This window comes from Furipterus horrens, unplaced genomic scaffold, assembly GCF_987537825.1.
Source record: "Furipterus horrens unplaced genomic scaffold, mFurHor1.1.pri manual_scaffold_2, whole genome shotgun sequence".
NCBI classification, from domain to species: domain Eukaryota; kingdom Metazoa; phylum Chordata; class Mammalia; order Chiroptera; family Furipteridae; genus Furipterus; species Furipterus horrens.
The window spans coordinates 134,724,860-134,749,264 of record NW_028327172.1 but is presented as its reverse complement, the minus strand read 5'-3'; the positions used below and the strand labels follow the sequence as shown (position 1 = coordinate 134,749,264).

Sequence of the window (24,405 nt, the reverse complement as noted above, 5' to 3'; positions counted from 1 at the left end):
ATAACGTTGAATACTACCTTAATTTTAAAACTCTTGTACCTTGGATCTCACAACATCCTGCTCTCTTGCTGTTCCTTTAGAACCTCTGGAAGTTCTTTTTACATCTCTATCCTGGTCCTCTCTTCATTTGCATGTGTGTACTTTAACCTCAACATTATATTTTGGAAAATTTCAAACCTACAGAAAAGTATAAAGAGATACACACTTCACCTAGATTCACCAATTGTTAACATATTGCCAGTATTTACTATACGCACACATATGGATCCCTATTTTTTTCCAGAACACTTTGAAAATACTTGCAAAATTCATGGTATTTAACCTAGAAATACTTCAACATGTATCTCCTCAGAACAAGGACATTGCCCTACATAATTATACGTCACAGGTTCAGTTCCCCAGAAAGCAACTGTGATATGAAATTCAACCTCCAGAGGGCTTATTAAGGAGTGCTCCCAGGACCCCCACCTGTGCGAGGGAAGGAGCTTGCAGTGCCCGTTCAGGGAGGGCCTCAGCCAATCTTTTAGGGAGCTCGGAAGCTGGATGGCCCTTCAGATTTGTCCTGAGATGGAACTAGGTTCCTGGACCTTTATATTCCCATGTAAGGTGAGTGATCTTAGGCAAAGGTGCTCTCTGACACAGAGGCAATTCCAAGGAAGGCATAAGTCCTTCAGTCCTGAGGAGATATGAGCAGTGCCTAACAGTAGTATCATTACTGTATTAGTCCCTTTGGGCTGCTATGACAAAATACCACAGATAGGGTAATTTTGGAACAAATTTATTTCTCAATTTGGGGGGCTGGAAGTCCAAGATCAAGGTGCCAAGGATGGTCGGGTGAGGACCCTCTACCAGTGTGCAGCCTTCTGTTCACATATTGTCACGGGGCTTGGGAGCTCTGGGATCTTGTTTATAGCATTAATCCCATTCAAGAGGGCTCGACACTCATGTCCCAACCACCGCCTAAAGGCTCTACCTTCTAATACCATCAACGTTGGGAGTACAGAATCCAGCATGTGAATTTTGGCAGGGCACAGACATTCAAACCACGGCAACTATGGTTCACTCTTTGTACCTTTAGATGCACCTCTTGGTATAAATTTGAGGACTGGTTCCTCCAGGATTCTGGAGGAAAGGGGCGAAAAATTAAAGAGGAAGGACATGAGGCAATATACAGCCCTTAATTACCACAGTAGGGCCTCTGTTGATCCTGTCTTCTTCCCCTGTTCTATATTTGTCACCTTCTGCTAGCAGCACCAGTGGCTTACCTAGTGGCACCACCCAGACCCTTCTCTGCAGGAGGTCTGAGCCCTTGGTTTTTATGACCTTTTCAGACTGTGGCTGATAAATCTGTCTATGGACCATCAATTTAGCAAAGAGAGTACCAAGACACCCAGCCAGGCCACTTGGCCACCAAACATTTCTCCTTGCCCCCATTACGTAATGAAACTTTGTGACATTTTTATCTGAAAGCTTTGAGGTCTCTACCTGAACTGCTCTGAAATGATTAGGGTCAGTTACGTCTGCCAGCACAGTGACTCCTCTTTTTGCATGCTGCTTCCTGGCCAAAGTGCCCAGGTAGCAACTGTAGCTAATATTTCAGTGGAACTCCTGTGTCCACTGGTGAAAAACATTCACCATTTTTGGAAATCAAATCTGTCAACCTGGGAAAGCCAGAATTGCAGAGACAAGAACAATTTCCCAGGTGGGTCACTGGAAGCGATGGTATGTGGGGCAACAGGCTCCCACCGTGTGCGGTCTACCTTTTGGGAACCCAGCTTCCTGGGGGACTGTGCCCCATCCTCACAAGGCATTGCCTATGAGCTGGTGCTTCAGTTGTGCCTTCAAAGGGGGTCCTCCTGCTCTGCCAGGCTGACAGTTTGAGTGGTATGATACTTGATATGACCAGATTTCACGGTCATGTGCACACTCCCAACCTTTGTTGTAAAATGGCTCCCTTGCTTTGACACAGTCGATACAGGACACCAGTACATCAAATACCATGAGCAAGAAAGGCAAATCTATATCCAGAATATGTGCCTATTTCTGATGAAACAAATGGCTACTCTTTCTAGGATGAAAGGGGCCATCGTGGTCAAATTGCCAAGTGGTTGGTTGGTCTCCTTAGAGTGTATTTATTATAGCTTGCACAGGTCGCCACAACAAAATGACCGGGGGACTAATAATAGACACTTATTTTCTCAGAGTTTTGGAGGCTGGAAGTTCAAGACCAGGGTGCCAGCATGATAGATTTCCTTAGTCTTCCTCTCTCCGTGACTTGAAGTCATTTTGATTATTGAAACTGACATTTTTATCTGAAAGCTTTGAGGTCTCTACCTGCATTGCTCTGAAATGACACGTGATGATCTTGAATGAGCATCCTTGGATGAGTCTTTGCACTTGCCTAAGTACTTCTGTAGATTAGACTATTAGAAGTGGAATCGACTCAAATTATGTACATTTTGAAATTTAATAGATACTGCCAAATTGCTCTAAAAACTATTGCAAACTTGCACCAAGTGTATGAAATTGATTCCCCCTACTCTCTAAAACTTTGTCTCTCTTTAATCTTTACCAATCTGATGAAGACAAGTGACTACTCAATTTATTGCCATTTTAAAAATCGAGTTTTTACCTTTTTTCATTGAAATAGGATTTCCTAGCATATTAGTGACATAAAACTTGTACCATTTATTTTGCAATTTAAAATTAAGAAAGTTTGTGCTCAATCAGTGGATTGAGCACTGACCTTTGAACCAAAGGGTCGCCAGTTCGATTCCCTGTTAGGTCATATACCTGGGTGGCAGGCCAGGTCCCCAGTTGGGGGCATGCAAGAGGCAACCACACATTGATATTTCTTTCTCTCTCTCTTTATCCCTCCCTTCCCCTCTCTCTAAAAATAAATAAATTATATCTTAAAAAATAAATTAGGGAAAGTCTGTTACTGCTGTTGGATAAGAATGCGCTATCAATTTTCCTGCTCTTAAATACCATCTGATTGTACAAAGAAAAGCAATACTCAGTCTGGGGAAATGGCAGTATTAGAACTTCTGTACTTTTCTTCCACCACTTCCAGACCCAGCACAGGCTCTTGAAAAATCAAGCTAAAGCAATTTAAATTGCTTTACTAATCACACATAGGGAAGATAGTTTTATATACATAGAACAGTGGCTAAGATCCTAGACTCTGGCCCTGGCTGGTGTGGCTCAGTGTACTGAGTGCCAGCCTGTGAACCAAAGGGTTGCAGAATCGATTCCCAGTCAGGGCACATGCCTGGGTTGCAGGCCAGGTCTTCAGTTGTGGGCATGTGAGAGGCAATCACATATTGATGTTTCTCTCAGTTCCTTCCCACCTCTTTAAATAAATAAATAAATAAAACTTAAAAAAAAGAATCCTGGATTTTGGAGAAAACTCTGGATTATAATCCCTCGTCAGCCTTACGAACTGTGACCTTGAATGAGCTACATAATCTTTGTTTAATCATCTGTAAAATGGAGATTAAAACGGTACTGATGTTATAGGGTTGTTATGAGAATTAAATGAATTAGTATTTGCAAAATATTTAGACTCTGATATGGGATGAGTGCTGTGTCTGTGATTAAATGTTGCCTGATCTATGTAAAGTTGATCATCAGTTCAATATAACATTTATTGATCTCTTCTGTGTTGGAACTCAAACTGAAGCTACAATGATTAAAAACACTTCTTTATAGGAGCTTACAGTCTTGAGCAAAGACAAGCAAATAATAACAAAATGTGATAAGGGACACTCAGCCCAATTTGGGAGAGCTGGAGGAAGTGATATGTAAACTGAGTCCTCAAGAATGACCAAAAAATACAATAAATTAAAAAGAAAACCCAATGACCATCTTACCACTATGCTGGACATGTGAAACTAATATAATATTGTCACCTGTAATTGGGAGGGTGGGGGAAAGCATGGCAATAAGTAAATACACCCCCTTCCCCCCAAAAGAACCAATGACCCACAGTAGAAATTAAAAACAGAAAACTGCTGGGGCAAGATGAAACTGGAAAGGTTACCTGGGACAGGATTATGAGCATACCATGCTATGCAGTTTAGACATGTAGAGTCTTAAAGAGTAAGCCTGAGTTTGTTTACCCAAGTTATAGCCCCTTTTTTTTGCTGTCATAATAGTGAGATTACAATAAAAAATTTTTTTGCACTTGTAGTTTCTTACATAACTTAAACTGCTAAGTCCATCTTGTCAGGAAAGCAAAGAAAACTCAGGACCACAATGCACTAGACGGAGGACAACCAACAGACTGGAACATTCCATCCCCAAGACAACGGAGGGCTATTACTGTCAGTCCCTAACTCACATCCTCTTCTGAACTTGAGCTATGCCACTATCAGGATTGTTTCTTATGTTGTGCTATTATTCCTGCTTTTCCTTCTACTATGGTCTATAATATCCAATTTGTTCTCTTGAGTGTTCTGCTAGCCTAGAAATTGGAGGTGGGCCAATGTGAGTTTAAAAGCAAAATTAAAAAACATACAGCACCCCACTCCCAGTTGACATTCCCCTCTAAGGTGTCTGGTACTTGACTCATACTCTTTTGCCCAGTGCCTCACTACGGCCAGCTGTTCCTTACTGCCTCATTTGCTGACCCATGCAAAAGTGGCTCTTACAAAATTTTAGTGAAGTTAGAAAATGACCTTGGGCTTGTGTTGTCTTCTGGCAGCCTTCTTCTTACAGTGACAGTACTGCTCTTTATAGGTTTGTGTGTGCTAACCAATTTTTATATTACTCAGTTAATTTTATGAATATAGTTGGCAAAATAAAACACTTTTCATATATGTATTTAATGGTTTTTAAAAGTCAAGAGTAATATATCTCAAACTGATAACTGAGGTTGGGTTTTAAATTTTTATATTTCTTAGAGTTCTGCAGTCATTTGGGAAATTATAAGGATGGGCAAAAGTAAATTTACAGTTTGTATGGAAAAACAAATACAGTAATTAATAATACAAGAATAAACTTTTGCATACTCACAACTGTAAATCTACTTTTGTCCACTTCTGTATATGTTACTTTTGTTTTGTAATTCTTACCTGAGGACATGCTTATAGATTTTCAGAGAAGGAAAGGGGAGGAAGAGAGAAATATGGATTGATTGCCTCTCATATACATCCTGACCTAGGACAGAAACTGCACCTAGACATATGCCCTGACTGGGAATCAAACCTGTGACCTTTTGGTTTGCAGGATGACGCTCCAATGGAGTTACACCAGCCAGGGCAATGTATTACTTCTGTAATTAAACACAACAAAACAAAAAAATACCTAAGTTCCCTATTTTAAACAAACAGGGGGAAAAACCCAACATTCTGGCACGGCCAACTCACTGCATGGATTGGCTAGGCACCCAGTCTTAATGGCTATCTAAATGTGAATATGGAGTGAATGTCATATGGGAATGTTTCTTAATGCTTACAAAAGATAACTTAAAACATTTATTTAGACTAAGTATATGCCTGGAATTTTCTCTCTCACATATGAGGAACAATGAATGACTGCAGTCATATTTTTACTCCATTGTGTTGAAAAGTTGTTTCAGAAGAGCCTCTTCAATTATCTTCTTACTCAAAAAAAACCCCCAATAATAGCATATTAATATTTTAAAATATTTTAACACATCATTTAAAAAACTGTAACTATTGTTCTTATATACTAAGAAAACACAGTGATTTTTTTTTCTTTTACTGTAAGATGTTTATTGTAAGATAATTTACATGTATCTTGCTGTCTTTAGTAATTTAAACAATGGACCAAAAATTTCTTCTGACCAGGACAGCAGTAAGCTAAAAACAAATCAGCAGGCTGAATTTTCCTTCTTTACCTGAAAAACAAAGTACAGAACAAATAAAAATTAAGCAATATTTTTGGAAAAAATAATGACATTGAGAAATAATACAGGGAGTGTTGCTTGTATGTTACCATACAGCTGACATATATTTCTGTCTCTTGTTTATTATCTTAGAAGTTCCGTTCTATGTATGTACCATAACCAACCTATCGCCTATGAGAAACATGTAAAATAATATATTTACAGCCACTGTTACAAGTTCATAATGTATTTTTTTAACTTGTTTTATGTATGTCATACAACTTTTTTCTTGATTGAGAAAAGGATATAAAATGCAAAATCCACTGTTTTGATAACTGAAAATTGCCAATTGTTTTTGAGTATTATATTGGGTGTCTTGACTTTCTTGGGCTTTTCAGTTAGCTTATGAATGAATATATCAGATACTTTTAGGTTTTAGTTGGAATTTTACATAGCTTGCATTTTAATTCTTTGGTTCCTTGTTTGTTTTTTAACCCATGCATTATTTTAATAAATGTTATACAAAAAATTTTTGAAAAAGAGATGATACATATTTAAGTGGGATTTAAAGAACTGACTTTCCATTACATAATACAATGTTACTCTACATTAGTGGTTCTCAGATTTTGGTCTGGAGGCCCTTTCATGGGATTCATGAGGGCAAGACCATTTTCATAATAATGTAACTTGCCTTGTTTTAGTCTCATTCTCAAGAGTATATGGTAGTGTTCCAGCATGTGATATCCAAATTGAATGAATACAGAAAAAGATGAGAATCTTGCTGTTTTTTATTAAGTTTGAGAACTACTGCTCTTCACCAATCTATATATAATATCTCAACATGATGTTAATTCTCTATACTTAAGGTTTACTTAACAAATCTAAGGACAAAAGCTGCCCAGTATTACCCATGTGCTGCCATAAGTTGGCTGTTACGGTAAACAGGCCTAGCAGTCTAAACCTCTCATCAGTGCCACTGCTGCTAAGTTAGCTTCAGTTCTAACTGGCTGGGTTTCTTTTCTGAAGGGCTATGGGGAAAGTGTGTAAAATATTACCACTTTACCTCTTGTCTGAGGACGAAACTTGATTTTCATTAATCCCTGGTTATTATATTAGAAGAAAAAGACAAACACAAACAAACTGGTTAAAAGGCAATCCATGCTAGTTAATCATGTACAATTTCCAAAAGTCTTTCCTCATTTGTCACCTTGAGGATATCATATACTTACCAAAAGAGTCCTTTAAAACAGTCAATGGGTATATAAAAAAGTTATAGATCTCAATCTGGTTAGAAGCAATAAAACCATATTCATGCAAGTAAGCAAGACTGAAAGTATAATTAAAATCACTACTTTTTCTATAAATAGTATACAATATATTATACATTTTAGGCTGGCAACTAATACTTGACACCTCAAATATTGTGGTTTATTCAGGCTTTTTATTTTATTATTGAAGAGCCAAATGTGTTTATGTTAAATATTAAAGTCTTTAACCAGAAAAAACTGATAGGTTAGAAAGCATGCAAGTTCATTCATAAAAACAATCCAACATTGGGACTACAGCGCTAACTTTCTCTTTAAAAGATTTTGTTTATTTCTAGAGAGGGGAAGGGAGGAAGAAAGGGAGAAAAACATGGATGTCAGAAACAGATTAGTTGCTTCTGGTGCACGCCCAGCTGGGGACCTAGCCTGACTGGAATTGAACCGGCAATCTTTCGCTTTGCAGGATAATACCCAACCAACTCAACCACACTGGTCAGGGCCAGAGCTAACTTTTTCTAAAGGATGTAGACCTTTCTAAAAGGTGAAAATTTAATAGTCAATTTCCAATTATTATTCTTTTTTTACTTCTCAGTTTTATGTCTTAATCTTCCTCTTACTATTTCCCTTGATTTGCTACTTCATAGTCAGGTTTCCCACATTTCTAATCTAGAAAGATCCTAGTCTGCAGTTCAACAGAAAGTATATCCTCACACTTTATTCCTAGCTTTCTTTAAGAATCTTGGTTCTCTGGATCTCACAGCCCCCTGGACCTTCAGAATGCAGTCTTTCCTCCCGGTCTTCCCACACTTGCCATCCAAGAAGAAATCAGTTTAGCATTAGCAGTAGGACATATAACAAGGAGGATAATGAGTAATATAATTATTTAATCCTTGGATTAGGCCCCATGTTCTAGATGACAAAGTTGAGTCGCAGAGACAGTATCTTAACCAAGTTTATCAAGACATTAAATGTTAGGGCCACTCATTGCTCTGTATTGTACTCTATGAGATATTAGAACATTAGTGACCAGGCTGAGTGATGGGTTAGTCTTTAAGGAAGGATCCTTAAGATAGCAAAGCTTATGGTCCCATAAGTTTTATTTGTGTCTCTTTGGAATTCTGCCCAGTTCTATCCTCGAGACGATGCTTAAGAACCAGTTTAAATTTCACCTTAGTGATGAACCTTTCCTTAATTCTCAAAATATGGACCTATGTTTTCACATACTCAGTAAAATGTTATCTCTCCCTCTTCTGAACTTCCAGTTCTTAATATACTTATGGTACGTCTTTCATTTACTTAACCAACATTTACTAAGCAAGTATGTGCCAAGTGATGGGCCTACAAAAGTGAGTAAGGCAGTCCCTCCTAAGCCACAGGAACACACAAATAAAAAGGCAATTCCTAATAAAATGTTGTTAAGTGCTGATAAAGGGAAGCACAGGATGTTGAAGAAAGGTACCCCACCCAAACTATGCAAGGGGGTTTTCTGGAGGAAAGGTTTCCCCCAGCTCAGTTAGGAAGGATAAACAGGAGTCCGTCCGATGAAGTACCAAGCACGCGAGGGAAGAAAAGGGCACCTGAGGCAAAGGCACGTGCCACTCTGAAGGTAAAAGAGCACGATGTGTTTGTAGAACATGTGGCTCAAGTGGTAGTGGTAAGAGACTAGACTACAGAGAGTGCTGGTGGCCAGAAACTATAGGCTCACATACTCGTATATCAACAAACAAAGCTGTTTCTGAAGGTTGATAAAGTGAGAGAATGGGTTCTATTATCTTCATTATACCACTCTGTCACTGAATCAGTGATTTTTTTTCTGTGAATGGCTAGACAGTAAATATTTTGGGCTTTGTGGGTCACATACTGTCTCTCTCTTTTTATAACCCTTTAAAATTGTGAAAACCAGACCCTGGATGGTAACTCAGTTGGTTAGAGCACCCTCCTGATATGCCAAGGTTGTGGGTTCGATACATGATCAGGGCACATAGATGAATCAACCAATGAATGCATAAGTGGAACAACAAATTGATGTTTCTTTAAAATCGATTAGAAAAATAAATGCATAAAAGGAAAAATAAGAAAACCATTCTTAGTTCTATGCCTCAGTTTTCTGTCCTCCATTCTACTGCAATTTCAAATATGTCTATTTTCCCTGTTAAGGCTGTGTACTTTTTGAGGGCAAATAATGTCACTACTACATCCTCAGTGGCCAGCACAGAGTACGGCAGTTAAAACACTCTCAAAAAATGTATTTTTTAATTCCAGAGAGAAATGACAAGATCTGTATTAAATAAGCATAAAGGGGAAAGTCATGGGCTATTTAGAAAGTAAAACTTAGAGAACTTGGTGACCAGTTAGTAGTAGGGGATAAAGAAAGAGTCAAAGACAACTTACTACACATCTGTTCCTTCATCACAATTACCTGCATGTGTTTTTATCCCATTAGAATATAAATGCCTTGCAAGAATCACATCCTTTAATAATTATACTGTGCATATAGTTAGTGTACAATTTAATAATTTTTTGAATAGAAGTCTCTTAACCTTTGTTTCACAAGCAGTATTCTCGCGAGGGAATTGGTACACTATTTTATGGTACTGATATAAAAAAAACTTAAAAATTTAAAAAGTCCTGAACCCTACTACAATTAAATGATTTATATGTGAAGCCAAACCCCAAACCATTCCTCAATTCAAAAAGCTTGGTTTGTAATATTTTAATTTCCAAAGACAGACTTTATAAATGATACTGAATTATCCATATCCTTATTCCTAATGATTTAGGAAGTAAAAGCTAGCAATATATTGATTTCTAAAAGAAGAAACTAAACCTGAAACAATCATAATAAACCAGAGACTCCTTTTTCACCAAATTTTTGTATCCTATGAGCAGAGATATAAGACTAAGAAATGGATCATTTCATCTTTAACAGACAAAACCCGAAAACTTTTAAACATGCAAAGGTTAAAGTAACAAAGACAGAGACAGGAGAACAAAAACTCTCTGAAGACAATCTGCAAGTACTCACAGAGCTGCAGCACCAGAGATGATTTCAATCAACTCCTTTGTGATGACAGCTTGGCGGGTGCGGTTGAAGGTCAAAGTCAATTTGTCAATCATCTCAGCTACAAACAAAACAAAAAGATTAGACAACAAAATCTAAAACTAGAAATAAATAACTTCATTAATTTATTCATAGATATATGTTGCTTAATGTAACAATAAAATTGGTTTTTGTTTTTTAGTTTTGCGGGGGAGGGGGCGGAGGGGGGGGTGCAACAACACACCAAAGTGGGCCTCCAAAAATTTCAGGATGATATATTTGAATCCCCCGTGAGATACCTTTTCCAAGTACTTGCAAATTTACTGCCTACCAAGTAAGATGTATTTCCATTATGGCAGACAGTATTACTTCTCTATCTTCCTGATCTACTTAAAGAATGGTCATGTTTTTGATGTGAGGGTCTTAATGCTACTCTCTGTAGCAGAATTTTCTCAGAAAATCTACTGTGTGCTTACAAGCATTCTTGCTCGCATTGTCCATGGCTGTCATCCTGGCACTTTGCTCACTCGTGGTGGATTCCTTCAGCGAGTAGTAGATGATGTTGGCCAGACTATATTCCTGGTAATTCTGCAGCACGTCAGCATCAATGTCGTCATAGATACTCATGCTCTCTGTTAAAACAAGTGGTAAATATCTGAAGCAATACCACACAGAGACTGATTTAATCAAAATGGCTTCCTATTTTAAAAATCCTCTATAATTACTGAGCAGAAAGACTCAGTTCTAACAGTTCATCTATTTCCACACTGTACATTAGAGCAGATTTCCAGCAAAATATGTAAACAAAGATTGGAAGTTTTAAAATAACTACTACACTTCATGGTCTGAAAACTAGTATATAGTATAATACAAAAATCTCAATTCAGCCTTTTGATTACTAGAGAAATCAAAGTGTCAGCAGAAAATGAGAGCAGGAAAGTGTTTCATTAGGGTAACATGAAAACGTTGCTGTTTCATCAAACTTAAGATGCAGCAGATTATGACCCATATCTGATGTACCATTAAGAAAATAACGTAGCTAATTAAAGCCAGGCATGTGTGTGGCTCAATGGAGTAAGAAAATAACGTAGCTAATTAAAAATGATACACTGTTGACTGGGAGAAGCATCCCTATTTCAGAGATGTAAAAAAAAGTGTACATCTTAGAATAAATGAAATGTGATACATAAAAGGGGAAAATGCCTTAGGAAAATAAAATAAGTTCCAGAATATTGTTTCTAGAATGCTTCACTGCGGAATGGTGACTTTATTCAAATAAAACAAGAATTTACTGTGCCAACTGTATATAAATAAGTTGTGAACACTGTTCAAATCTCTATCCTAGAGCTTCAGATTAACTGGAGTTAAGTAGAGTTTGCATAGACTGCAAAGCCAATGTCTAGCTTGGCTCCTCAACCTGTCTAATGATTGCCCTCAAGAGATACTTATTTGTTCAATTAATGAAGGAACAGAGTTAACGTTGCCAAACAATGCACGGATTAATACATCATGGAAGCCATTAATAAATGGTGCTAGAAACAGCCCAACATCATTTGCTATGGCTGAACAGGCCATCCTGACAAACACTATTCTCCTAAATATACGAATCTTTCCTTTCTACGTGGAAAAACACTTGTCATACAAAAACTACATACCAGCACTTGCAATGGTATTAAGAGAAAAGATGGGCTTTTCTTCTGTCTTGTAGGATATGACAGACCTAGAAATGACAAAAGCAAATGTAAATTTCAAAATAATAACTTTTAAACTGTTAAACAGACATTCACTTCTTTGGTAAAATTGTCTTGCCTGAATCGATTAAAGACGATAGATCCTTCATCAAATTCATATCCAGAATTTAGTAATTCCAGGGCAATGACTGATGCATCTCCAAACGTAGGGGGTTTTCTTCCCACTTCTTTGAATGTCACCAGAAACTGGTCAGAATGAGTCCTACAAGAAAATCAAAAGAGCACATAAAATAGCTTAATGGAATTTTTCTTCTAAAAGAACACAGGAAACAAGGAAGAAATTGCTATGGATCAAGGCTTTTTTGGTTTTATGGGGGCGAGGGTGTTCATTTAATTAAGTTGTTCCATACATTATCATGATTATTACTTTTCTTTAGCAACTGCATAGAACTAAGGACTAATAACCAGGCCTTTCTTGTTTTATATTTCTCTATGCCTTTTTCTTCTTTGAATCCTAATTAACTATTTTTCATTCTGACACTTCCAGCCTGTGATAGCTCCTCAGAGTTCAGTCCGGATTTTTTAAAATGTCAATAGTTTTTGATATTCCCATTGCATTCCATTCATGGCTTGGATGAGAATAAGCAAAACATAAGAAGGAAATAGGAGAAATCTATATATTCTAATATACACTGGAAAAATAAAAACAAAACCGTAATATATATTTAAATTACCTATGAAGTATACCCCTAATTTTATCTCCAATTCCAACAATCTTAACTTCTTTCCCGGCTGCTGTAAGAGTAGCCACCTCATTTTTCATCTGTTTAGCAACTGAGGAATGGATAGCACCACAGAGCCCTCTGTCTGAGGATACGCCAATAAGGAGATGCTTCTTCTTGTCTTCAGGCGCCTTAATATCAGCCTTTTCATACAGAGCTTAAAAACAAACAAAAAAAGCAAAAGAGTTTTTATATTAATTCATACTAAATACAATAATCCCTAATTTACAAAAGAGCTTGCTGTTTTCAAAATGATGCATTTAAATTTAGGTGGCATTTGACGAATATAACGAAAACTGCCCATATACTTATTCCACTTAAAATCACGATTAAAACCAAAAAGGTTTAAACCTCTATATGACAAAGGTTCCTAAGGGCCCATTAATGGCCACTTTATCTTAAATACTAACTAAAAAGATATCTCTAATATCATTAAAGAACTTTTAATGAGGCTAGAATTAGAGGTAACAACTTATTATCACACTTCTAAATAATGTAAACCCTCAGTATACAGCCCCCCACCAAAAAAAAAAAAACAAAAAAAAAACAAAAAAACAAACAAACAAACAAACAAAAAACCAGGAGGCAAATCTTTGCTGAGCTGCTTACACAGTCTGCATATCAGGCTCTTAATAAAAATCAACAACAAAAAGTCAATGACCATATCCTTGGGTGAGAATTAAAAATAAAACCATAAAACCTGGTGATGTTAAAATAATGATGCCAATCTCATTTTTGGGATTACTTTAAAAATCTCACTTTGTTGGTCTAGTTTTCCAAGAAGCAGAGGTCAAGAGAAGGTTCAATAGGATAAAATATACATGGACTTTACTAGGAGATATGCCTGTGAGAAAACAGGAAGTCAGAAGAGCACTCGCACATACCACAATGCAGATCTGAGCCGTGGTAAGAAATGTTAAAGGGCAGCTTCCCAGACCACTGTACAATTTAAGGGAAGTTCAGTAAGGCTGCTGCAACCCCAGGTCTCCCAAGAGCATGTCTGCCTGTATCCAGCCTGTGCTCAGGTGCTGGCTAGAAGCAGGCCACGGAGCATGGCCTGGAAGCAACTGCAGGATGGATTTCTGCGGCCAGTGCTCACTGTAGTTGCCAGGTACATCTTTATGGCTGCCATATTCACCCATTTCAACAAAATTCCTGCTACTACTACCTTGTTCAGTATAGAGCAGTGATTCTCAAATTTCAATACCTGAGACCCTCAATATAAAGCAGAGAGAATACTCAACTCCAAAGCTCAGCAGTGGGGAGAATATTTAAGTTTCTTCTTATATTTTATATTGTACAGTATAAAATACCTGCTTTACATTTTTAAATATTTACAATGATTAACCATTTAATATTTACCAGTTAGTATCTTTTTAGTCTGAAGGACTTTAGAAGTTGACTGGCAACCTCAAACTGGATTTTTAGTATTTCTCCACAAATACTATAATTTGATATCTAAGCCAGTTTCTTCTTTATAGTTTTGTGGTTATAGACTTTTGGAGGGTAACAGATTTATACTTGCTCATCCAGCAAGTAAAAAGACTTTCCTTCTTCATATAAATAACTAGAGTAATTTTCCAACCAACATTTACTGTGCTGCCAACTAGACGCTTAGTATTGTGCTAGGCAGGGAAGGAGACATGAGAGCAAATAGCTGGAGGTGATAAGAATTACTAAAACCTAACCTAGCAGCTCTTCTCTAGGTGAAACTAAGTATGTTGTTTTCAAGTAAGGAGGCATTTCCACTGAGGTCTAGTGCTCTGATTTCCTCAAGAAAATTTTCTTTGGCAGTGTAAATGTATGTTTAAAAACTGTGGAAGAGCACATGATAACTACTGTACAGAACAATTTACATCTAATACAGATATATTAATATCCAGATATATTTTCTTTAATTTGGAAATGAGCAAATTTCACTTTCCTTCCAGCTGATGTTTAAACACTGCACTCATGTATTCACAAGCCATGTCCATGACTGCTTGGTCAGCCCTCTACTGCAGCATACCATCTCCCCACCATGTAGTCCTAAAACATCACTTCACAACTAATAGGATGAAATCAAGCATTGGAATTTGAAGCACTGTGTTGCTAAGTTCTTTTAATGGCACATTTAACAATGTAGGAAACTTTTCAGAGTATTTAAAAAGTTAACATAATAGGTATATGATCTTGTGCAAGTTATGTTATGTCACTGCTTCAGTTTTTTTCATCTGCAAGGCAGAGGCTGATATAGTTTCTACCCTCATAGGGTTCTATGAAAAATGATACATGTGAAATACTCAGAATAGGTCCATCTTCATGGTAAGCACTATACAGAAGTCATCTTTATATTTAGTAGCTCTTTATAATTTGTGAATTACACCCTTCTCTTACCCAAAGATCCCACTCCATACACTCGAGCTGGTTTCAGCTCCCTTTCAGCTCGGGCATATTTTGCTGCTGCTACCATTTTCATAGACTTGGTAATTTTCTGGATGTTTTTGATAGACTTCAGCCTCCTGGTAACTGAAAAACAGAAGTGCTGCGTTAAGATAAAAGTTATAATTTCATTTGCGAATTTACTGAAATACAGTATTTTTCTAAACTGCAAGGTAGAATAATTAGCATTTAGACCATCAATTAACACAGCACGATGCTAAACTAGGCTTAAAGTTACAATGAGCACTAATAAAAGGTCAAACTTAGCTGACAACATAAGAACAGTAAATCATATTAAATGATATTGAAAATGACCTTCAACCACATATTCCATAAGTTTTTATATATCTACAAATAGTATCATTTTTCTTAATTATAACATTATCATTCTACAGACAATAGAATCAGAACCACCATGTGTCACCTCCCACCGGTCTTTTCTAAAACAAGTTCAATGCCCTACATACATGATAGACTTACTTTGTCAATTTTAACCAAACATACAATGGGCTTAAAAAGCAGCATATTTTTGAAAGTATTACTTGTCAAACTTAGTTTTTCTTAATTTACATATTGAGATAAAATACTTACTATCTTTCAAAGTTGCCATATTTCGAACCTGGATCCTGAGAATAAAAGGTTTTAAAAAATATTTTAGTTTTTTGAAAAACAGCTCAATTATATATGAAAAACTTTCAAAGTTACTATGTTTATCTAAAGAATACTCCATAAAGAAATACTCAGATATAGGACTCTGAATGTATATATATTAATTTTTTAATTAAATACTGATACCAAATCCTGTATCAAAGGCCTCATTTTATTTGACCTACCACAAACCTTTCCCTGAAGTCACAAAGTCATTCACACATGCTGTTCCCAGCTCCATGTCTTCGCTTATATTGTTTCCCCAACAGAAAAGTCCTTTCCTGTAAGGCTACCCAACTCTCGAGGTCAGACACCTCTAAAAAAAGCATTCCTTGACTTCCTCAGTTCACCCAAATCTTTTATTCTAACACAATGAAATGTGTGAAAGTAGTTTATTCCAATCAATTCTTAGCTTCTCCAATTCAGTTCAATAAACATTTACTAAGTAGCTACTATTCTTCAGGACATGGTATCTGATGACAAGCAGCATACTATTATTTCATAATCAAGATTCATGAAAACTTAAGATTTACAGAAAATTTATGTTAGGTTTTTCTACAATCTTTAAAGTATAATGCATAAAAGTCAAAATGGTTTGACTTAAATGTAATGTTAGTGAAAGATAGTAGGAGAGGGTCCCTGCCTATGGTGGAAGACAACATGTTATACATCCACTATAAATTATCTTCCAGCACTTAAATCCACACAAAATACCTGGGTTGGCTCACAAAGGTCCACAGAAGAACTGAAGAATCAGGAAATGAATGTTTGTAAGCCCACAAATCAGATTAGTTTCTCAGTGTAGTATTTTGGATGTCAGTGAAAATCACAAAATGATGTTGGAATATTGATGACATGGAGACTAGGCACCGCTGCAGCTTCCAGACAAAAGAAGCAAGGACCTGGACTAAGATGTTAGCAAAGCCAACAAGAGACCAAGTGTGAGATCAAGTTCTTAAGAATGAAAAGGAAAACAATAAGAACGACCCAAAATTTTCTAATTTAATGACCTAAGTGGATAGTGTTGTCATTAACCAAGATAGATAAACTGGGTGCAGGTGATCTCTCTGGAGATAATGATTTTTGACTATGATATAGTTAGAGAAGGAAAACTCTGACTCCAAAAAACCTCCGCTGCCTTGCGGCATACCTCTTCAGGGGAAAGGCTAAGGGAGTAAACCCCGACAGAAAATCCGGAGCCGGAGTCCCTAAGGCGGTTTGACGTTGTAGTCAACACCGGCAACTCCTGCGGCGCACCTGAACCCAAGCTGTATCGACTCCGTCTTTCCCTTGGACCCTTCAGCTGCGAAGAGAGGGGGGGTCTGCTGCATGGGCAACAGCAGACCCTCCATATTACCCTGCCCAGGCTCTGTAGCTTCAGCGTCATCACAAGATGTCGATTCAACACGGGAGGAGACAGATACGATGTCACTCCCGAGTTGGACTGCACAGCCATTCTCGGCGGTGCAGATAGACTCTTAAGAAGCTACACCATCGTCTCTCGAGACAGACGGCTGCCGACGACGATAGTTAGAAAGACCATGGGACCAGGTAGAAATGTTCAATGGGTACGAGAAACATTTAAGGTTTTTGAGATTTCTGATACAGATTTGTAATTGGCAGTAAACAATAGTTGATGTGCCACAAAAGAAAACAATGGACATAGGATTAGAAGCAGAGTCCTAATTCTATGAGGTTAGCATTATCCTAATACCAAAACCACATAAATACAAGAAATAACAATTAGAGAATAATATCTCCCATGAACTGAGGCAAAAATCCTCAACAAAATATTAGCAAACTGAATCCAACAAATATTAAAATGAATTATACACCATGACTAAGTAGGATTTATTCCAGGTATGCAAGGTTGGTTCATGCTTCAAAAATCAAGTAATATCCATCACGTCAACCGGTTAAAGAAGAAAAATCATATGATCAATAGATGCAGAAAAAGCATCTGACATAATGTAGTAATACCCTTTCATGATAAACACCTCTTAGCAAATTGAGAATAGAAGAAAACTTCCTTAACCCAATAAAAAATATCTACAAAAACCTCTACGGTAATGGTAGGAAACTAGAAATTTTCTTCCTAAGACCGGGAAAAGACAAGGATGTCCTCTCTTACCACTCCTATTCAACATCATACTGGATGTCCTAGCTAATACAATAAGACAAGAAAGGGAAATAAAAAATATACAGATTGGGAGGGAAGAAACAGAACTGTTTTTGTTCATAGATTGTCTAGGTAGGACATGTCAAAGAACTGGCAAAACAACTCCTGGAGCTAAGAACCAAGAATACTAAGGTTGCATGATACAAGGTTATATACAAAAGTCAATCGCTTCCCTTTATATCAGCTATGAACTATTGGAGTTTCAAGTTAAAAAAAAGAAATAACATAGATTGTAGACTTAAAATGATAAACTTTATGTATACTTTACCACAACTAAGAAAAAAGAAAAAGACGTATACGAACCTGATAAAAATATATGATCTATATGAGGAAAACTGAAAAACTAATGAAAGAAATGAAAGCTCTAAATAACTAGAGAAATTTCATATTCATAAATAGGAAGATTCAATGTTGCTAACACGTCAATTCTTCCCAACTTGATCTACAGATTAATACAATTCCACTCCAAATCTCAGCAAGTTACTTTGTGACTATCAATAAACTAATATTAATGACTACATGAAAAGGCAAAACACCCAGAATAGCTAATATAATAGTGAAGAAGAACAAAGCCAGAGAACTGACACTGCCTGATTTCAAGACTTACTATAAGATTACAGAAAACAAGACAGCACGGCACTAAGTACACCAATGGAACAGAACAGAGCCCAGAAACACTCACACAAATACGTCAACTGAAGTTTGATAAAACAGCAAGTCATTATATGGAGAAAGGATACTCTTTTCTACAAATGGTGCTGGACCATTGGACATCCATATGCAAAAAAAAAAAAAAAAAAAATATATATATATATAGTAAGAGGCAATATCCTACAGAGTTCACCAAATTAAGACAAAATGGATCATAGATCTAAATGTAAAATGCAAAACTTCTACAAGGTATCACAGGAGAAAATCTAGGTGTTTAAAGTTTGGCTGAGTTTTTTGATAAAATACCGAAAGCATGATCTATGAAAGAAAAAAATTGATAAGCTGGACTTTATTAATTTTAAGAACTTCTGCTCTTCAAAAGACACTGTTAAGAGAATGAAAAGACAAGACGCACAATGGGAGAAAGTATTTGCAAAACACGTACCTGATAAAGGATTGTCACCCAACATATACAAAGAACTCTTAAAACTCAACGATAAGAATATGGAGAACCCGAATTTTAAAAATGGGCAGAAAACTGGAACAGAAACCTCAGCAAAGAAGATATACAGGTGACAAAATAAGCATATAAAAAGATGCTCAGTATCATACGTCAATAGGGAATTGCAAGTTAAAACAATGAGGTACAAATACAAACCTTTAATGATGAATAAAATTTTAAAAACAAACAATACCAAATGATGATGAGGACTAAGGAGCAAAAGGAATTCTCATTGATTACCGGTGGGAATTAAAAAATGGTGTGGCTACTTTGGAAGATGGTTTGGCAGTTTCTTACATATCTTAAACATAACTCTTAACATATGATCCAGCCATCACGCTCCTCTGTATCTAACCTACTGAACACTTCTCATTTGTCTACACAAAAACCAGCACTGATGCTTATAGCAGCTTTATTCATGATCGTGAAAAATTGGAGGCAACCAAGATGTCCTTCAACGTGGATGAATAAACAAACTGGTACACCCATACAATGAAGTATTATTCAGAATTTTTAAAAAATGAGCTATCAAGCCACAAAGACATGATGTAACCTTAACTGCATATTGCTCCATGAAAGAAGCCAATCTTTAAAGGCTATATATACTGATTGCAACTATATGACATTCCAGAAAGAGCTACAGCCAATAGTAAAAAGATCAGTGGTGGCCAGGATTTGGGGGGAGAAATTTTTCTATGGCAGTGAAACTATTCTGTGTGATACTATAGTGCTAGGCACATGTCATTATGCATTTATCAAAACTCACAGAACTATAGGAGTGACCTTTAATGGACGCTGCATCTTAGTTAATAATGTATTAAAACTGATTTATTCATTGTTGTACATTAAATACTAATACAAAGTATTAATAACCGGGAACACTGTTCAACGTGAGCTGGAAACCTGTTCAAAGTATATGGAAATCTGTACTATATGCTCAATTTTTCTTTAAGTCCAACACTACTAAAAAATAAAGTCTTAATAACTTTATTTTTAATTTTATTTATTATTAGAGAGAAAAAGAGGGAGAGAAACATTGATGCGCTACATACATTGATTGGTTGCCTCTCCTACACCCCCAACCGGGGACCGGGCCTGCAACCCAGGCATGTGCCCCGACTGAGAATTGAACCCGCAACCTTTTGGTTCACAGGCCAGTGCTCAATCCACTGAGCCAAACCAGCTAGGGCTATCAATGAAAACTTTAAAATGCGGGTTATGAAATGGTATGCTATATGATCCTATTGTTGTGATTGTGTTTATGTGCATAAAAATAAGTCTGAAAGATCATAACCCAAACAGTTATCTTTAAAAACATCTCGACTTAGCTTACTACTGGTATTCCTTTGCTAAAGAAAAATATGTAAATAAGAGGAAGGAAGCTTTATGGAAAATATTAGATTTGGTTAGAATGGATCCACCGAAGATTAAAGCTGTTAATGGACAAGCACTGCTATTTCAAGTGCAGACATATTGGACGTAATGACCATTCCATTAACAAGTGGCCTTGAAAAGTGACCTCTTTTTGGACAGTTTTCTTTTTTGGTATAATGACTTTTTCACTCCAAACATTCTAAATTTATAGATTATAAAAAGTGCTATTTGGACATTACGGTTATAGGCAGACACTCCAACTTAATTGACACAAGTTTCTAGTCAGGGAATAAGACATGGGACAAATTTGAATTACATGCCATATCAGGATGAACACAATGTTTTTGGTTTCCATAGTATCCCAACCGAGGTATGAAAAGATGGGATCTTTTGTGATTCTTCATGCTTTGCTCATGCCCTAATTTCCAGTTTAGGAGCTCAATCATGTTTAGCCTCCATTTACTTCTAAAAAAAAAAAAAAAAAAAAAGGTCAATCTATATTACAGCTCTATTTTTAAAGTACAATTTGAATACAGAATAACCATGAGCTGATCTGAACTCTACTTTAGAGACAGCTTACCCTATCTACTAAATATACAGTATTTTCAAACAAAAACTTCTGAATCAGTTTTATGTTCTGGAAAATTGCATCATGTCCTGAAACACATTTATGAGATTGAGAAACTAGAAATGTATCAAATACAGTGGATGGAAAAGTCACAGATTGTCGATTACCATAATCTACTATGATTATACAGCATCGTTAGAAAAGCTGAAGGCAGTGTGGAGGAAGTCAGTGAGGTTGCTAGCTGAATGATTTATCAAAGAATTTTAAAGACCATATAAATGCTGTATAATATAAAAATTAAGGAAGCAGCACCCACTAATTTTTAAGGAAAGAAAAGTATGAAGTATGTCTAATTCTACTATTAAATGTCTGCATGAAAGTCCATCACCTGCTCCTCAACCAAAAAAAACTACTCCATTGTATTTCTTCAGCAACCATCATCGCCCATGACCAAGACTTCTTTCCCAAGTACAAAAAGCCTTCCCACATTATATTTTACATAAAAGCTGGTTTTCATTTTTCAGTTGATACATATGGACCTGAACCAGCATATCTCACACTGCTCAGCTCTTTACAAATACTGACTCATTTAAACCTCACACTAACCCACTAATTGTGTAGTAACCTTCACCTCCATTTAACAGACAAGAAAATGGTATAGACAGACACTAACTTGTCCAAGGTCACACAGCCAGGTGAGTGGCTGTCAGGATTCAAACCTCAGCAGTTTGACTCCACTCCATCTTATACTATACTCTGCTGCTTCACATTTTTTTATTTAAAAGTAATTATCTCTCTTAGTTTCAAATGACAATCTTCTTTTTCTATCCTGAAATGCCATCTTTCTTTTCAATGTATATAGTTCAATATAGCCACTGATCTTCTATCATAAAATGTTCCATTTTAGCAAATGTAGAACAGTAGGAAATAGAGATGTATTTCCCCCAAATTTGAGACAGAAAAAGCAGATTCCTTCCTCAAATTTCTTATTTACATTTTCTTAAATGCTTTTTAAAAAAGTTAATTTCTGAAAGTCTAAGGTACTTTCTGATCCCCTAAACAATTAAAATAATTTCATCACGATTTTATTAACCCTCATGCTTATTGTTAGCATGGAAACCTCCCTGAAATAAACTGTAATAGTCACCCAACTGTACACTTAAAAGCTTTCAATAACCAAAAACACAACCAAGGAAATGCCCCTTCATGGTTCTGTTAAAGCAAAGGTACTGTATTTCTCTACCCTTGCAAAATAATTGTGGAGTGTGAAACATTAGAATGGTTTTCATTTCTGAATTTAAAGAGCAATTATAATGAATGGGAAGGGAAAGGACAAAAAGGACAGGAAAGACATCAGGCTCTGAGAGTGATGGAAAATGTGCAAAGAGGACAGAACATGCTTTCCATAGTGGAACACCAATGACTGATGAATATTCATAACCTACCAATTTAAAAGCAATATTCCAAAGGGATTAATGTCAGGATTATGACCTCCATTTGATGACTGAGGTTCCAATTTAGGCCCGTGGTATAACTCGTCTCAGACTCAGAGAGCTCTTATTTAAAACAATTCTTTATTAAAAGGTCTTCAAATTGTCTTACAAGGTTTAAAAAGTTATTTCTACAGTTTTCTATTAAATATTTTGTCCTTATTTCAGGAACTCCTTACATTTTTAAAAGATCAACTTGGATACACCACTTAAGGTTTTAAAAATACTGACAGGTAACATTAAATACACAGCAGAATGGGAAGGAAGGAAGGAGGGCTGATGTTTGCTGAGCACCGCTGCACATCAGGAACTGTCCTGAAAGCTAACTCACTAAGACCATGTCTATTTGTTCAGTTTACCACCACGTTTTAGCAACTTAATGTAGGCCAGGTACCTAACAAAGGCGCAGCAAGCGATTAGCAAATGGTATAATTCACACAACTGAGAATTCAACCAAAGTGACTTATCAATTCCCATGAATATTCTTTCTCAATATTAGGGGAAAAAACTGACTGCCAAGGCAAATCCACCAACATTTTTATGTCGTTATTTCGCATCATATTAAATTACTTCCTTACCCAGAAAATCTTGTCTATTGTTTTAAATTTTTTCCTTACTGAAGAAATACCTATTTCAATTAACGCTTTATAGCCCGTCACATAAACTAGGATACAAAAATCTACGTTAGTGCTATATATAGCTAGCTCCTTAGAATTCTCCCTTACTGTAAATCCAGGGAATTTTAACACACAGCCTATTATAATCTCCTTAGCACCGTGTCTGAAATTGCCCCAGACTTTGTCTAGCATCAAGACATTTCATTCTACTATATAGTCCCACCACAAGCCAACGTTCATTTGCCTATTCCTCCTAAGCCTTCTAATATGCGAATGTTTTTCGGGAACCAATGCTTAAAATTCTTAAATATTGCACGGCAGTTACTTAACTCTACCTCCTCCTCTCAGGACCTTGGGACAATTTCATGACCTTGCAGGGTTACTGCTTCAGCATAATGGTTTCAAGATAGTGCAAGCTGTCTCTCTCTTCCTCGCCAACATATTTTTTTAAGGTCCCTTCTGCACCCAACTACCATCGGCCCACGAGGGCACTTACTTGATTCACCAGTGCCCAGCAAAGCACCTACTATGTGGTAGGTGCTTAATAAACGTCTGGCTGAATTGAAAAGCTGTAAAAGTGTTACTCCGCTCTACACTGGCCCATGCAAACTCTGCCCAACACTGGGTGGTTTCAAAAGGCGTCAAGGTCTTAAAAGCGCACAACTTAACCTTCCCCTAGACCTTGCCTTGGGTCTTCCCCTCCCCCTCACTTTGTGGGCCCAGGAAAAGGCTGCACCATACTCATTGCCTGGTACAAAGGAGGAGCTCTGCAATTACTTATCAGATGAATGATTACAAGGCCGCCCTGAAATTAATGGAGACTAAAGTTTCAATCCCGAGATCCAAGATGACAACTCCTCGTGGCCCTCACCCCGCCCCATCCCGCCTCAGAAGACGTGGCGTGACAAGTGGTCTTAAAGCCCCTTCCCGTGCCCTTTTCCGCTCCGAGGAGCTTCCTGCAGCCCGGGCCTCTCAGGGCCTCCGTAAGACCTGGGGCCCGGCTTGCCCTGCGACCCCAGTTTCGTCTCACTAGCTTCCACCCGCTTCCCCTTGCCTCTAATCAAGCTCTTTCATCCCTTGCAGCCCTCCCGTTCCTACCGCAAGCTGCCATACCATTGCGGCTGCACGGCCCAGGCCGAGACCCCAACGACGCCCGCCCGAGAAAACATGGTGGTAATAGCCCTGCTGAAGGTCGGTCAGACCAGCCTGACGGCGCATGTGCAGGAGATTCCCCACGCCCCCTCCCGTCCCGCTTTCTTCTTCAGTCTCGCTTCCTGACGCCAAACGGAGGTAAACCTCGCGAGCGTTGGCGGCCCAGCCTACCGA

At 37.3% G+C, this 24,405-nt stretch overlaps 1 protein-coding gene across 4 annotated transcripts; it reads right to left on the bottom strand.

Annotated features, from left to right (window-relative positions):
* Positions 1-5,726: 5,726 nt before the first annotated feature.
* Positions 5,727-24,313, bottom strand: ATP5F1C (ATP synthase F1 subunit gamma). 4 transcript variants are annotated; one of them, XM_090266490.1, is made up of 10 exons: positions 24,193-24,250; positions 20,725-20,869; positions 15,642-15,676; positions 15,006-15,137; positions 12,582-12,786; positions 11,966-12,109; positions 11,812-11,876; positions 10,633-10,788; positions 10,142-10,238; positions 5,727-5,863 (listed from the first exon to the last, which is right to left on the bottom strand). In XM_090266490.1, the coding sequence occupies exons 2-10, from the start codon at positions 20,757-20,759 to the stop codon at positions 5,860-5,862; spliced, it is 873 nt and encodes a 290-aa protein (XP_090122616.1). In that variant the 5' UTR covers positions 20,760-20,869; positions 24,193-24,250; the 3' UTR covers positions 5,727-5,859. The 4 variants fall into 4 exon arrangements, with proteins under 4 accessions (XP_090122616.1, XP_090122613.1, XP_090122614.1 ...); XM_090266487.1 differs by lacking the exon at positions 20,725-20,869 and having other exon boundaries at positions 24,178-24,313; XM_090266488.1 differs by lacking the exon at positions 20,725-20,869 and having other exon boundaries at positions 24,193-24,313.
* Positions 24,314-24,405: the final 92 nt, after the last annotated feature.

Coding starts and splice junctions, on each gene's coding strand:
- ATP5F1C (XM_090266487.1), bottom strand. CDS start 24,248: ATGTTTTCTCGGGCGGGCGTCGTTGGGGTCTCGGCCTGGGCCGTGCAG. Junction 12,110..12,581: donor ATTAGGGGTATACTTCATAG/GTAATTTAAATA, acceptor ATTTTCTTGTAG/GACTCATTCTGACCAGTTTC. Junction 10,789..11,811: donor TAATACCATTGCAAGTGCTG/GTATGTAGTTTT, acceptor TTGTTTTAACAG/AGAGCATGAGTATCTATGAC.